Source organism: Halichoeres trimaculatus, unplaced genomic scaffold (genome assembly GCF_033239565.1).
Source record: "Halichoeres trimaculatus isolate MK-OKI-2021-1 unplaced genomic scaffold, fHalTri1.1 fHalTri1_scaffold_6, whole genome shotgun sequence".
Classification (NCBI taxonomy): Eukaryota; Metazoa; Chordata; class Actinopteri; order Labriformes; family Labridae; genus Halichoeres; species Halichoeres trimaculatus.
The window spans coordinates 33,118,879-33,133,721 of NW_027437184.1; the positions used below are offsets into that span (position 1 = coordinate 33,118,879).

The following is a 14,843-nucleotide window of genomic DNA, read 5'->3' on the forward strand; positions in this document are numbered from 1 at the left end:
AGGAAGCTAACAGAAGCTTAATAGAGCTGTCTCAGAGCGGTAATTGCTTCCTCTGTTATGATTAAGGATGAATAAAGATATTATGTATTCATTCTTTCAGGCCGGTACCTCGTGTGTGGGGCTGGATTTGTGCGGGCTGAGGTGGGTGTCAGACTTGGGGGTGAGGTGTGCGGTTTCTGACTTGCTGGAGGTGGAGCCTGACTTGCTGACGCTGATGGTGGGCAGCTCTCGGTGCTTTGTGACGGGAGAGCGCTCCACTCTGGAGAGCCCTGCAGCGTGGGGGGTGGACCCCATCCGCAGTGCCGCTGCCACATCTAAGGAGAGGAGGAGAGAGGAAGAGGATAAATAGATAATCCAAGACTTTAACAGACCACCATGGCCCTCTCACTGGTTAACCTGTGCAATCCATGAGCAGCTAGGTGGGTGAGGTCAGCGCTCAACATGCAGGGAGCGGCTCAAGGTTGAACCTGGCTGATTAAACAGTGGAGGAAAAATCCTTTCTCCATCTGTCTGAGGTCAGAGGTCACACCACCTTGTGTCACACCAGCACTGTTAAGGGGCTTAACTAGTTCATTTCTCACTGCAGCCCACTAGCGCCGACCCTTATGAGACGGCGAAGCTCGCAGAAAAGCTGTGCTACAGAAAGCCTCTGGTTCAGTGCTGGGCTGTGACGGTGAGGGTGAGATGAAGTGTTAGGACACGACATGCTGACTGTGACATCGTCCAACACCACAGAGACACAACCGAGCGGAGCTTTACCCTCAGGGCAGGAGAGAGTGTCACCTCCCTCGAGACTCCAGAAGGCTATTTCACCCAGAGACACCATGTCCCATGAGCCACCAGTGCAGTCTAAAACACACAAGCAGCGAAAGAGGAAAAGGAGAGAAGGCAGGACAGGCTAGGTTTGCAAAGCTGGAAGCACAATGACAGATCTGAAAATCTAAGCTTGTTTGGTGGAAATTGATTTGAAATGCAGTTAATTCACAGTTTCAAACCTGTAAATGAATCAGTCTGAAGGCATTTTGTTAAAAAGTTAAAAAGTGACCTGATGTTTAAGAATTTTATTTCTGCTCAAGCTCAATTTCACCTTTGATGACAAAGTTTCTGTACAAAAGAAATATAAGAAAGATTTCCCCTTTGAAAAGATACTCATGCCTTAACAATAACTTAACTTTTACTCTGTAATGGAAAAGCAAGAAGAAACAGACGATGTCAGCCACTAGCTTTACATTTCAGCCTCTGAACTAAACTGAAATCAAATTGAAAAAGCAAAAAGAAATCCTCTCGTGCTAAACCAATCACTTGTATTCCCTTTGGTTTGTAGTGATGTGTAAATCCACGGCAGGCTCACCTCGGTCAGTGGTCAGGCCCACCCCGTTGGTCAGAGCAGAGAGGCTGGGGTTGTTAAGGAGGCCGGTGCTGGCCAGGTCCACTTTGGACGCCTGCAGTCGAAACTTCTCCAGCTCCTGGGACAGCAGGCCGAACTGTTCGCTCTGACTGCGGCATTTCTCCTCCAGCTCTCGCACCTTTGACTGCACACGAGGCAAAATACACACATATGGTATGTTAAAAGTCCTATTATTAAACCTCACCAACTGTATGCTCTTATGCAGTTTGGGTTTTATTAGAAGAGAAAGCCGCACAGAGACAGGACACAGGTGTAAAGAGTGGGGGCTGCATGCAGCTAAGAGACGCCTGAGACGCTGCTCAGAGACTTCACTTTTTCTGAATTAACACAGCTTCATGACTTTTCCCAGCTCTCTGTATTAAAAAGGATTTTATCGCTTCTATGAATCAAACATTTTATTTCTGTAGAAACTGTGAGGCAGTTTTACAGTTCACTGATAAGCTCATCTATGTCTTTTTGAAACAGAGGTAAGAAAAAGTAAAGGCAAACTTACAGTGGGGAAAATAAGTATTGAACGCGTCAACTTTTTTCTCATTACATTTATTTCCAAAACTGCAATTCAAACAAAATTTCTACCAGACGTTGGTATCAACTCAAATAATCCACCCATGAAAAGAAATCACAACGTTCAGGTCCATAAATAATGAGAATGTGGAATTAAGTACAATAACACAGGAAAAAAGTATTGAACACACCATGGAAAGGAAATGCACCATACCACCTGAAATCTGTCAGTAATTATTACTTGAACTTCCAATTAGTGCAAACCAACATCAGCTGGGCTAGAGCAAATTGATGTCCCTACAAAAAAGGTTGTTTTTTCACCAAGCAGTTAAATATGTCACACCTCATGATGGGTAAAGGCAAAGAGCTCTCTGAAAACATTCACAACCTGATTGTTGCTCAGCATCAGAATGGAACTGGTTACAGACTTATATCAAAGCACCTGAATATTCCAGTCAGCACCGTTGGGGCCATTATTCACAAGTGGAAGAAGCACCACCTTACCATCAACAGGCCACGCACAGGAGCTCCTTGCAAGATTGACAGGGAGTCAGAAAGATAGTCAGAAGAGTACTCAACGAGCCAAGGACCACCCTGAAAGTGCTCCAGAAAGACTTGGAGGCAGCAGGTTCAATTGTTACAGAGAAAACAATAGACAATGCACTCCACAGTCATAGCCTCTATGGACACTCAGCCCGCAAGACTCCATTCCTCAGAGAAAAGTCATGTTGAAGCTGGTTTAAAGTTTGATAACAGCATCTGGACAAGCCTGTAGAATACTGGGAGAATGTTGTCTGGTCAGATGACACCAAAATTGAACTTTTTGGCTGTCATACTACAGACCATGTTTGGAGGAGAAATGGCCCTGCACATCACCCAAAAAGCACTACACCAACAGTGAAGTTTGGAGGTGGAAGCATCATGGCATGGGGTTGTTTCTCATCTCATGGTATTGCCAAACTTCATATAATTGACAGAGCAATGAATGGAGCCATGTATGGGGAAATTCTTGATATGAATCTGCTGCCATCCACCAGTATGATGAAGATGAGACGAGGCTGGACCTTCCAGCAGGACAACGATCCAAAGCACACGGCAAAGTTGACTCTCAAATGGTTTCAAAAAAAGAAAATCAATCTGTTAGAATGGCCTAGTCAATCACCTGAGTTAAATCCAATTGAACATTTGTGGAAAGAACTAAAGAAAAGGATTCACCAGAGGCCACCAAAGAATATTCCAGATTTAAAGACAATCTGTGCAGAGGAATGGGCCAAAATCACACCTGAGCAGTGTGGGTGATTAGTTCAAACATACAAGGAGCGTCTGGAAGCTGTCAATGCAAACAAAGACTTCTCCACTAAGTATTAGATAAGTCCCAGTTAGCCTGTTCAATACTTTTTTCCTGTGTTATCGTACTTAATTCCACATAACCATTTTTTATGGACCTGAACGCTGTGATTTCTTTTTATGTGTGGATTATTTGCTTGAGTCTGGTGGAAATTTTGTTTGAATTGCATCTTTGGAAATAAACGTGATGAGAAAAAAGTTGACATGTTGAATACTTATTTTCCACGCTGTATGTTTAAAGCCAAACATTGGTTAACACAGAGGGATCTTCACTTGTGGGCTCTGCTTTTGTCTGGGTTCAATAACCAGATCAAAAACACACAGAAGGTTAGTTAGTTCCTGTGCTTGTTTTCCACTCCTATCAGGTATCTAATGGTTCAATCAGGGTGCACACAGGTTTGGTCAAATATGGCAGCAAAAAGCAAAAATCCAAGAACAAGCAGGTGCTTGTCTGAAACGTTGGTCACTTTTCCAACTCAAACAATCTCATTATCTTTAAGAATTTGGTTTACTTGTTTCCTATTGTATGAAATTGTAAATGCTTTGGTTTCATGTTTGTTAGGTTGATTTTTTGCGTTTACTTTAAGTTTTCTATCCACTAAACGTCCTCAATAAGAATCTGTTCAGCAGACTTTGTTCCCACTGCCTCTGAGCCGTCAGATTTCTCTCTGAAGGCTTCCACTCAGGGGAACGCCCAGACTGCACGAAAAGCTGCAGCTCCATCTGCAGCTTTCAAATCAAATGTAGAAATCAACTGAAACTACTCAGTTATCAGTGATTTCCTATCACCGCTTTGAACTTGGGATGTTGGTGCCCTGTGCTGCTACTCCGTCATGTGTCTAGTGTTGTAGTCTTTACCTGCATGTCTGAGTCACCTCTCAGCTAAAACTGGCTCAATGTTTCAATGCAAACATTTATGTTCAGTTATGAATGCTGTCGTATCAAACAAAACTAACAGATGTATAGAAATGTGATTGATGTTTAACATACTGCAACCCTGTTTGAATCATCTTTTACAAAGTGAGTATCTTCACTTTTCAGCTGCTGTTGTACTTGGATAAAGGCTCAGTGCAGCTATTTTTCATCATGACAGCAGTAATGGGACTGGTTGAGACCACATGATTCTATCACTCCACATTTAGGTAAATATCCACTTTCACCTGCCCTTTTCTTTTCAGCTGTCCTACCTACACAGACTGAAAAGATGAGCACCTTTCAAGCTGCCCACACAGTTTGAGAGTCTTTGCATTGGTCGAGTTTGGCTGAGTGTGTGAAAGCATCTTTTTCAAATTGTGGGTGTGATGTCAAAACCCTGCTGCCTTCACAGCATCATCCAGCTGCTTTGGAAAACTTATAAAAGATTCAAAATCATTTGAAATTTACATCTCGGTTTACGAAGTTGTGGTAATTTTGGAGAGTGGCATCACAGAACATGACAGAGCGATCAGAACATGTAATGGCACATATGTGACCTTTAAGTGACACAACTGGATTACTGCAACACTCTTTACCTGGGAGTAAGTCAGTGCTCCCTCACACATCTCCAGTTAGAGCAGAACGCTGCCGCTCTGCTTCTAACTGGAGGAAGTAAGAGGGAGCGCATTACTCCCATCCTGGCCTCCCTTCACTGGCTGCCTGTGTGTTTCAGAGTCCACTTAAGATTCTTTCATTTGTTTTTAAATCTTTAAACGGTCTGGCCCTTGTGTACCTCACCCCCACGCTCCTTCTCGGTGCCTCAGGTCAGCTGATCTGCTGCTTCTGGAGGTACTGAGGTCAAAACGAAAGCTCAGCGGTGACAGAGCTTTTTCTGTAGAGGCTCCACATAAGACAAGCCCCCTCACTTTCTGTTCTCAAAACCCATTTTTAATCCTTGGCTTTTAACACAGTTTGAGACTCTGCTCTTGTTTTAGTGTTTTATGGTTTGTTAGGTTCGACCTGATATAACTGCTACTTTTGACACAGTGGACCACAGTATTTTAATATCTCGTTAAAAAACCAAGTGGGCCTATTTGACACTGCACTGGATTGGTTTGATCCTATCTGACTGATAGGTCCCTTAGTGTTAATATTCTAGGCTCAGAGTCATCTTCAGCTCCTCTGTCATGTGGGGTTCCACAGGGCTCCGTCTTGGGGCCGTTACTTTTTTCCTTGCATATACTGCCACTGGGGTCTATACTGAGAAAGCATGGAGTAGCCTTCCGTTGGTACGCTGATGACTGTCAGATTTATGCGCCCTTAAAAGCAAAAGATGGCTTTTCAGTCAAACCCCTCCTTGCATGTTTGGAAGACATTAAATCTTGGTTGTCCCTGAACTTTTTAAATTGTAACAAAAGAAAACAGAGGTTCTCTTTCATAATATTTCGCTCGATGTCTCACTAAGGGATCCACGCCCCTGCTGCAGCCCTCAGAAGCATTAATCTCATTACGCCAATCCTGATTGGCTGGTGAAACGTGTCCGTCCGCCATAGGTAGTATCCCCTACATTAAATACTTCATGCGGACGGCACCACATCATTCAAACACCTCTTCTCACTTGGAGCATATCTCGCATCCTGGGCTAGCTAGCTTAACTGTCCACAGACGGATCTTATTTAGCTGCCGTCGCCGGATGCTACCTAGCTCTATTTGTCGGTCCCACCAGATCGATTTTTGTGCTTTTCTCGCCTCCCCATGGCTTGGCTGGCACTTTTTCCTCGACGCCCCACCACGGCTTTCGAGTTCCGAGCTTTAGCACCCCAGCTAAAAACTTGTTTTTACGGTTAGCACACCAGCTAATCTCCCATTATAACGGTTATGGTGTTCGGACCAAGTGGCCCCTGTGAGTCCACCTCTGTTGATCTTATACCCCTGACAGTTTATTTTAAATCAACTGTTACCAATCTGGGTTTTAAGTTGGACAGTGATTTTAAACTAGACAGGGGGCCCTCTGCACTGGGAGCTGTGATTGGCTCTGGCTGGGATACTTCTGTCTAGTGGTGACCATCGACTTGGTCAGGTGGGGGGTTTGCATCATGTTTGGATTACTGTAACACGCTTTGTTTTTAATTCTTGTTTTATTATTTTTAAATTGTTTTTAAGAACATTGAAACTTTTTTTAGAACCCGCACCATTGTTTTATATTTACTTGTTTTTACTTTTATTTTATTAATTTACTTATTTATGCGTACACTATCTTTTATGTACAGCACTTTGTTCCAGCTGTGGTTGTTTTTAAAGTGCTTTATAAATAAAGTTGAGTTGAGCTAAATAAATCACAAACTGAAGCTGTGATATTTTTCTCTGGCAGAAGAACAACTGTCAGACAAACATTTGTAAAACTTTTCAACAAAAATCCAGCTTTGAGAGGACAGAAACAGAGGGAAACACAGAGGGGTAGAGTTTTAGAGAACAGGAGTAAGAACCAGTCAAAAGGGAAGCAGGTTATGAGAAGATTAAATGCTGTGCTTCTGTCCTACGCTGCATTCACCCCACAAAGCCACTGAAGAGCAGGGTTATTTTTCAGAGCACTACAAAGGTCTCTCTTAGCAACGCTGAGTTTCTATATGTGGCTGATTTCACTTCAGGTTGTGGTGGGAGTTTCCTGGCAAAAGCCTCGGCACGAAACTGTGTGAAAGACATTTCCTGTCAGCTCTTACCTCTGCGTTATCATCGAGCTGAAATGAGAACGCGTTCACAAACAGCAGCTCGGCCCATGTGGTCGGTAAACAGAAATGAGGGTTTTATCCTCAACATAATGAAATCATGCAGCGTGACGTCATGATAAGTGTGCTTAAAGCTTAGCAATAACTGTGCCACAGAAACACGACAGAAACCGGTCTCATGTGAATGACCTGGTTTTCACACACGTTGGTAAACTAAAGCATTGCATCAAAAGAACATCTGTGGCCACAAGTGGCGTTTTGAAAGAGTGTTTCTTGTAAGCGCTGCAGGTCTGTTCCCCCTGCTTTCAGTTTGTGTTTCTACTGAAACACAGGGCTTGAATTAAAGTGGAGTTTGGAGGTTCTATCTACAGGGTCTCAGGAGGGTGTTGGTGGTTGAAGGTTTACAGTTTGGAACAGGAGGTCTAGCAGGCTAAAGGTTAACGGTACCTGCATGCAGTCCAGTGTACTCTGGTTAGCAAAAGGATAACACAAAGGAGAGAAAAGGTAACCAAAGTAAACACATGCTGAATCTGGGAAAGAAAGATCATTAGAACAAACAGAAACACAGCAATCTGAGGATAAGAATATCCAGTTAGAAACCAGCATCACCAGAACCATCCCTGGCCCTCTGCTGCCAACACCTGCCTCCCACTGAGCACAAACACTCCGTTTTTCACAAGCTGTTTCTAACAGATTGTGAAAGAGCAGTGTGTTGACTTGGCACCAAGGCTCAGGTTCCCAGGAGGGAGAGAAACTTTCTCCTTGAGATTAAATAAAGATAGAAAGAAGGCAAGTGAAGCAAAGCCAAAGGAAGGAAGATGAGCAAACTTTAAAAACAGGAGCAGCTATACTCTACCAGCTCCCTCCGCAACACAAGCTGAGTCAACTCCTAAAATAAGATACAAACTGCTTTTAGGGACAAACTCATGTTGCAAAGGAGACAGAACACACATATAAAGACATCGAGTGTGGTGGTGGTGGTGGAAATTTCTGAGGTTTCCTTTTTTCCCCCTCATTCAAAACCAGCAGCCAATCAGAGAGCAGGGAAACTCAACTGTCATCGACTGTCTGGGTTCACTTTGAATTCAAAGTGTTTCACACTCGCCCTGCGAACAAGTCTAAACGTTACATGGCAGCAGAGACGCCATCTGTTCAAACCGTTTTGAGTGTTTCAGAGAGTGTTTTCAGCAGCAGCTTCTCTGCCAGGTGTTCAGATAAAAATAAAGACTGCTTTGTTCTGTTTGACTGGGCTGCTGCAGCGTCTACGGCCTTCTTTTGTCTACCAAGACAGCAGGTGATTAAATATTTATATGAGGAGAGGAGTTAAAACCTTCTTCAATAATGAATTAAATTGATTCTTGTTAGAAAGGGAGTCACAGGAACATCACATACAGAGAATCCCACACTCACACTCCCTCTGATCTTAGGACCAGGTGAATTAAGCTCCTCTGCCTCAAGTGGCTGTGATAAAAACTGGCACTTGTGATTTTTGTTTTGGGAAGTTCTCGTAAATTATTAAAAGCAACTTTGAAGTGAAACAGGAAAAAAGTCCTTAATGGGCTTTTTCTCTTTTCTTTATGGATGCTTGAGTAATCCACACTCACCTCAAGCATCTGAACCACTCCCTCATGCTCCCGCTTGGCAAATAACTGAGCCTGGGGACACAAAAACACAACACCAGTATCAGTGTTAGATTAGTCATTTGTTCATATAGGCCAAACACATGATGCAGCGAGCTCAGTGGGTGAGGTGTTAAAGTTTTTTGGTGCTTAAAGGTTGCCTCCTGCTGGACAAATTCACAATTCTACAAAGTTGGACTTAAAGAGGTCGTGAAGAGACAAAGAAACCACATTTTTGATGTATGAAACATATAACTGAAGGGTTTGTTACCCGCTGTAAGCGTTTGATCTCATCCTGTTTGAACTTAAGGATAGCCAGTGCCTGCTCATGTTCCAATTCCAGCTGCTGCCTTCGCTCAGCGACCTCACGCATATGCTGTGCAGAAAGAAGACTTTTTAAGTAACAGCAGCGAGAAAAACAGTGAAAGCTGAAGTAATACTCATAGTTTCTGACACATGCGGCACCTTTAGGACCTGCTCTAGGTTCTCCAGTTTGGCACGGAGTCTCTGGTTCTCCTCGAGAACTGAATTGTGTTGAGCGGTCACTTCGGAGAGATCGTCCCTCAGCTCCTCATTCTCAGCCCGAGTCTGAAACATTAAAAACTAGCTTTAATTTAACAGAAACAGCTTTTTTTAAGATTTGGTCAGCAAACATAAATAAGATAGACATTTTCTTCCATAGTTCTGTTTGTCATCTTTAATTTACACAGCTCCTTCACAGTAAAACCTTCTTTTGCATATCAAGGAGCTGAAAAAAGCCAGTTGACCCGACCTGGTCGAGCAGCAGTGCCTTCCTCCTGAGGAGATCCGCCTCCTCCTTCAGTTGCTCATTTTTGCTTCGCTCATCCTCAAGCTGGCTCTCCTGTAATCGAAGCACAAGTCAGAGTAAAGTCTCCTACACTAATGCTTAAACCAGTGAGTGTGTGTGAGGGGAAAGCTCTCTAACCAAATCCAGACATCTCTTCTGTCGTTTCTTTACTTCATGCTCGAGGTTTTCACATTCTTTTCTCTTCTTACTCAGCTCACTTTCCTAAAACAAGAATGAAACAACAAATTAATAGAAAAAAAGTTCATTTTGAAGTGGATGATACAGCTACGTCTTGTTCTTCATCAAGTCATAAACAAAGTGTATGTAAAAACAATGTAACACTGTGTGTAAAGCAGAACCAGGTCACACAGTATGTATCATGACAAATGGTTGACATTTATACGTTGCGTGGCACAGCACCAGTTCCATACTGACCTCTGACATCACAGCAATGAGGTATTGCAAAGCTTAGCATCCTTTAATTATTCTAAATGCAGCTTACATGCAGGAGCAGCACCGGAGAAATCAGCTTATTTCAGCGTGGCCTCTGGGCCTCAATCAAGTATTACCACTGTGAGTGTGTGGGGGAGGCTACGGACGCACGGGCTAATTGTAGACCACCAGCAGCTGACTGGAAGAGAGATGGAGCTCCCTCCAGTGCTGACACAGCAAGACAATAACCATAATTAAACTGCAATCTGTGTGCTGATGTGCCTGATTGTGTCAGTCACAGCTTCAGAGCGCGAGATAATGACTTCCCTTCATCCAGCAGTGATTTTCTGCTGTTCTGTGATAATGATGACGGAGGAAGCACCGAGACGTTCCTCTGATTGAACAGAAATCAGTTTCCAGCTGTTTGACAACTGACGAAGAAACTTTTGATTTGCTGAGGATCCAATTTCATCTTTTCAGAATCTTCTTATGAAGTCGACACTTCGTAAGAAGTTGGTTTTTAATTTTGTTGTTTTAATCACACAGGAAAGTGAAAAAAAGAGTGATAAAGCTATAGAAACCATTTACAAATAGCTACTGTATCCCTGGTAAACTAAACATAAAAACAACACGTCTGTGAGCTTACAACAGCAGTACAACACTTTAATGCTCAAAAACAACCCTCATCTCTGATTAGGGATGGGTATCTTTCACATTTGAAACGACACGATACCAATACCCGGTACCTGGTTATTGGTACCGGTACTCAAGGGTACCAATTTTTCAGTCCTTTTTTGGCTGTATGAGGTAAAAAATTTCAATTTGTTTCATAATGAAATATATATTTTTTGATTTCTTCTTCAATATATAACCTCGCAATGCTGTGTTCATGCCCAGTATGGAACAGTCCAACTCTTCCACTCCCTCACAGTCACAAGGATGCATTAAGGTACCTTAACATGGTACCTAACGATTTGAGGTGAATTGGTACATGGAACTTTTGACAGAATTTGGTCAGTACCTTTAAAAGTACCTAATTTGGTGCTCACCCCCATCTCTGATGTCTACTAGCTAGGAATGTTTTTCGTGTTAATGATTAGTTCAGCTCTTCATTGAACTAGCATCTGTTCATATCAATCAATGTGAAGTCCAGCAGAGGCTTGAATTTAAACTGGTCTAACACTTCTTTATTCATTGGACCTAAATATTGAATACTTGCTAATTTTAACCTGATGATGAGGCTAAATACAGGATTTGTTGATGGGAGCCATAATGAAAATACTGAGCTCTAAGAAAAGTTTTATAAAATGTGGTCTAAATGGACTGAGTATGTTAAACATTATAGATTGGACTTTAACTGACTTCATATTTGAATTTTTAAGATAAACCCTCTACATATTGGTTTTTATTTATCTTTGTTTGATCTAGAAGTGGTGAGCTCCCCGGTTTCTGGGAGAGCGTGATGGAAAAAGACATTCAGGCTTTCTGCACTAGTCTTTCCTGAACCCCGACTGATAGAAGGGAGGAAAAAAAAAAATAAATAAAACTGGACAAATACCTTTAAGAGGCACAGCAAAGTCTGATGGATATTGAAAGCTATGTGAAGTGTAAAATAAACTGTGCTTTTCCTAATAAAAAGGCAATTGAAAAAAAAAAATCCACCCTCTGTCCAGTGTTTAGGCTGACAGAGGAGTGTTACAGCACAAACTGATTCCTATACCAGGCTGAAGACATGTTTTTTTTTTTTTTTAGTTATTTTTGGGCTTTTTATGACTTTTTTTATGGATGAACCCGGGCCATCGCTCAAGGGCGAGCTGCATGAAGCACAACTAGGGATGGGTACCGAATTAGGTACTTTACAGGTACTGACTGAACTCTGTCAATAGTACCAGGTACCGAATCACGAAAAATCAAAAGGTACCATGTTTAGGTACCTAAATGCATCCTTGTGACCAGGACTTGACATTAACACCAGCCAACCGGCCAAATGCGGGTGGATTTCGACAGTGGCTGGTAACACCACCACACCCACTGGCCACTTTGGCGGGTTGATTTTTATCTCAAACATGGAGCAGAGAGACAAGCAAAAGATGACTCTGATGATGAAAGCTCTGAGGAAATTTAATCTACCTCTCTTCATTGTCATGCTCATGAAAAAAGAAATGATTTTCTGATTACAATCGTTGATAAATATTTAAGCAGACAGTGTCTCTTGCTGAGTTTTTATCAGTTCAATTAATCCCCTTTACCATTTTATTATAAGCAATAACAAACTACTATTTTAATTACTGTGTCTTAATACACTGCATATTTTCATATGAAAGGAGCACAATGTTACACACAACTGTATCAGAGCTGAATACCTGATTAAGGACATGTGGATTTTAACATTGATGTAGTCTTGTTTTGAGTGTGCATAGGGGTCATTTACATTTAAAAAGGTTGTAAATCTTTTTGAAGTAAACTTTAGCATGTCATCATCGGCTTTAATCATATTGAACATAATTATCCAACAACAAATTGTGGCCAGTGAAAATACTGAGTGGCTAGTAACTAAGGGAAACCACTGGCCACAGTGGCTGGAAGGAGTGGAAGGGTAGGTGGTTTTTCATACTGGACATGAACATAGCATTACAAGGTTATATATTGAAGAATAAATCTATTAAATTGATTTTTTTTCAAATAATTTACTATTAAGCCAATTGATATTTTTTACCACATAAACACAAAAAATTGGTACTGTTGTGTACCAATACCGATTGCCAGGTACCAGGTATCGGTACTGTATCATTTCAAATGTGAAAGATACTCATCTCTAAGCACGACCTAGACCACCAGGCCATCTGTGCCTCTAAACATGTTTATTTTTACTGTAAAAATGATCTTTTTTTGGCATACATGGTTAGTGGTGTTTTGACACTTTTGCACAAGCTCCATAATTTTAGTTTGGGGAGTGCAGCTTGTCATATACGCTATATTTAGCTCAGACTAAAGTGGTGGACTTACTAAAGCATGCTAATGTTGCCTGAAATATCCCTCTTATTCCTCTGGGCTAATGCAGTCTGTGAGAAATGTTGTGCTTTTGCATTTGATTATTTCAGATATTGAAGAGCCTAAAAGCCTGTTTCCTTTCCCTGACCAAGAATATGTATAATTTCACAAGTTGTCGATGAAAACATTTTAAAACACAAGCAAAGCAGCTCCTTATTCATCATGTCCGTCTGTTTAAAACAAAAAAAAAAGAAGATCAAATAGATAAAGTTCCTTCTTGTTCAGACGGATCATTCTCTTGATTCTAAATGTGACCATGCCCAGCACAAAACATACTCGTGTGAATAAAACATCTATGCTCCTGTCTGCCTCTTTGCAGCTTTAATATGGATTTGGATAAGTCACAAGAAAACGATATGAGTGAAGAGGGTGTGCATTTGTGCAGTAATAGAAAATAAACAGCAAATAAACCCCAGTGATTTATCCGTGGTGAAATAAAGAACATCAAAAAACTGCCACGTCAGCTTCTTCAGACCTCCTCTCAGCCTGAGCACTGAGGGTACAGCAGATAAGGTTTTAATGGATTCAGAGATGAAAAAAGTGTGTGTGCACACTGAAGGCAGGGAGACGTGCAATTTGTTACTGTTAGTATATAAAATCTGACGTGATGCACAATGTAAGCGCTCTAAAAACAAACAACACATCACTTAATGTCCGCAGAGCTCAGAGGGACTGTGGTCTATTTAAGCCATGAGACCCTCTTGTAGAATCAGCAAGGGCAATACACTCTCCTGTTTCCAAGGGACGAGATCAAAATAATCCCAGCATTACATAACAAATCTGACCATAGTTCTCCTTCAGCGGCAGACAGCTCGGGCACAGCAGCCCTGAATTAGATCTTCAGTTACATGAAAACGCAGAGAGTGAAGCTAGCTTCCTACAATGTGCACAGTTTTCACTTTACAGCCAAGAAGCACTAAAAAAGCCTCAGATTGACTCTTTAGGGAACAGGACTGATGTCTATTTCTGTGTTACTCATTTTAAAATGACTGTAAATCTGAAACCAAAGACAAAAAAAAAACAAATACAGCATGTTAACCCTGGACACATTGTGTGGTTCAGTGAGTTTTTACATGAACACGGTTATGTGTGATGCTCTCACCAGAAACTGTAGGCTCTGATCCTCTGTGTGCTCCTCCTGATGGGAGGGGGTCGGGCTGAGGCCCGGCTGGGGCGTCACTTGCAGCCCCGACTCCTCCTCCTCTCCGGGAGTCTTCTCACACCTGGATGGAGCTTCATCTAACACCACACACGGGGTCTCTCCAACAACCTGAGAGGGACAACACCTCTGTTAGTCACATTACAGTCACCCCAGATGATCAGGACAAGCAGGGATAGATATCCAGAAAGCTCCAGTTCTTACGCTGAAACACGACCGGCTACTGGCAGGAGAGTGGATGTATGACGGCTACGCTGCACAGGCACACTGAGCATCACACCCCCCACTGTGAGTGAGAGATTATCACCAAGCCTCCTTCTCAGTGGTCCAACTATAATCAATGAATAATCCAGGGGGAATCCCTCTCGCAGCACATAAGCAGGAGACTTCTGTTTTCTAATTAGGTTAAAGAGTAAAGAGCTTGATGTTTCACGCTGAGTGACTTTTCTTCACCAGCTGCTGTTATACCTTTATAACTTACAGAAAAGTGAAGACCTGTTTGCATTCGACCCTGGAGGGGGGGGCGTGCTGACATTGGTTAAGGGTAAAGAGTCGGGGAATCAGTGTCTAATTTTAGAACAAACCTACTTATGCTCAGAGTAAAACTGTGCTAGTGCAGCCAAGGCCACGACCCAGTAACAGGATCAAGGGCGCTCTGCCACGTGCCGCGAAGGGATCGCTCCTTTAAAGTTTTGTAGTTGTTAGTCACTGAAAGGTGTGTTGACTGCAGAAACAATGGGTGAAGGCGTCTTTCTTTTCCCTCAGAAGAGTGTAAGAAACATGGGCCACACTTTTAAAACTAAAAAGGGTTAACAAGGATTGTCGTAGTTAATGTTTCTGTTCAGTTTTGCTGCCGCATCTTAACTTAAAGTGA

The 14,843-nt window shown here is 42.2% G+C and overlaps 1 protein-coding gene across 7 annotated transcripts in view; it reads right to left on the reverse strand.

Moving 5' to 3' along the window:
- Nucleotides 1–14,843, reverse strand: part of tspoap1 (TSPO associated protein 1) — a 127,143-nt gene that overhangs the window by 41,086 nt on the left and 71,214 nt on the right. For 6 of the 7 annotated variants that reach the window (XM_074671602.1, XM_074671605.1, XM_074671603.1 and 3 more), the window contains 9 exons: nt 13,913–14,080; nt 9,466–9,549; nt 9,292–9,381; nt 8,985–9,107; nt 8,791–8,895; nt 8,505–8,555; nt 1,352–1,532; nt 760–849; nt 109–314 (listed from right to left, as the gene is read on the reverse strand). In XM_074671602.1, coding sequence (XP_074527703.1) covers nt 109–314; nt 760–849; nt 1,352–1,532; nt 8,505–8,555; nt 8,791–8,895; nt 8,985–9,107; nt 9,292–9,381; nt 9,466–9,549; nt 13,913–14,080 — 1,098 coding nt within the window. The remainder of the gene's footprint in view (nt 1–108; nt 315–759; nt 850–1,351; nt 1,533–8,504; nt 8,556–8,790; nt 8,896–8,984; nt 9,108–9,291; nt 9,382–9,465; nt 9,550–13,912; nt 14,081–14,843) is intronic. The other variant, XM_074671604.1, reaches the window with a different exon arrangement.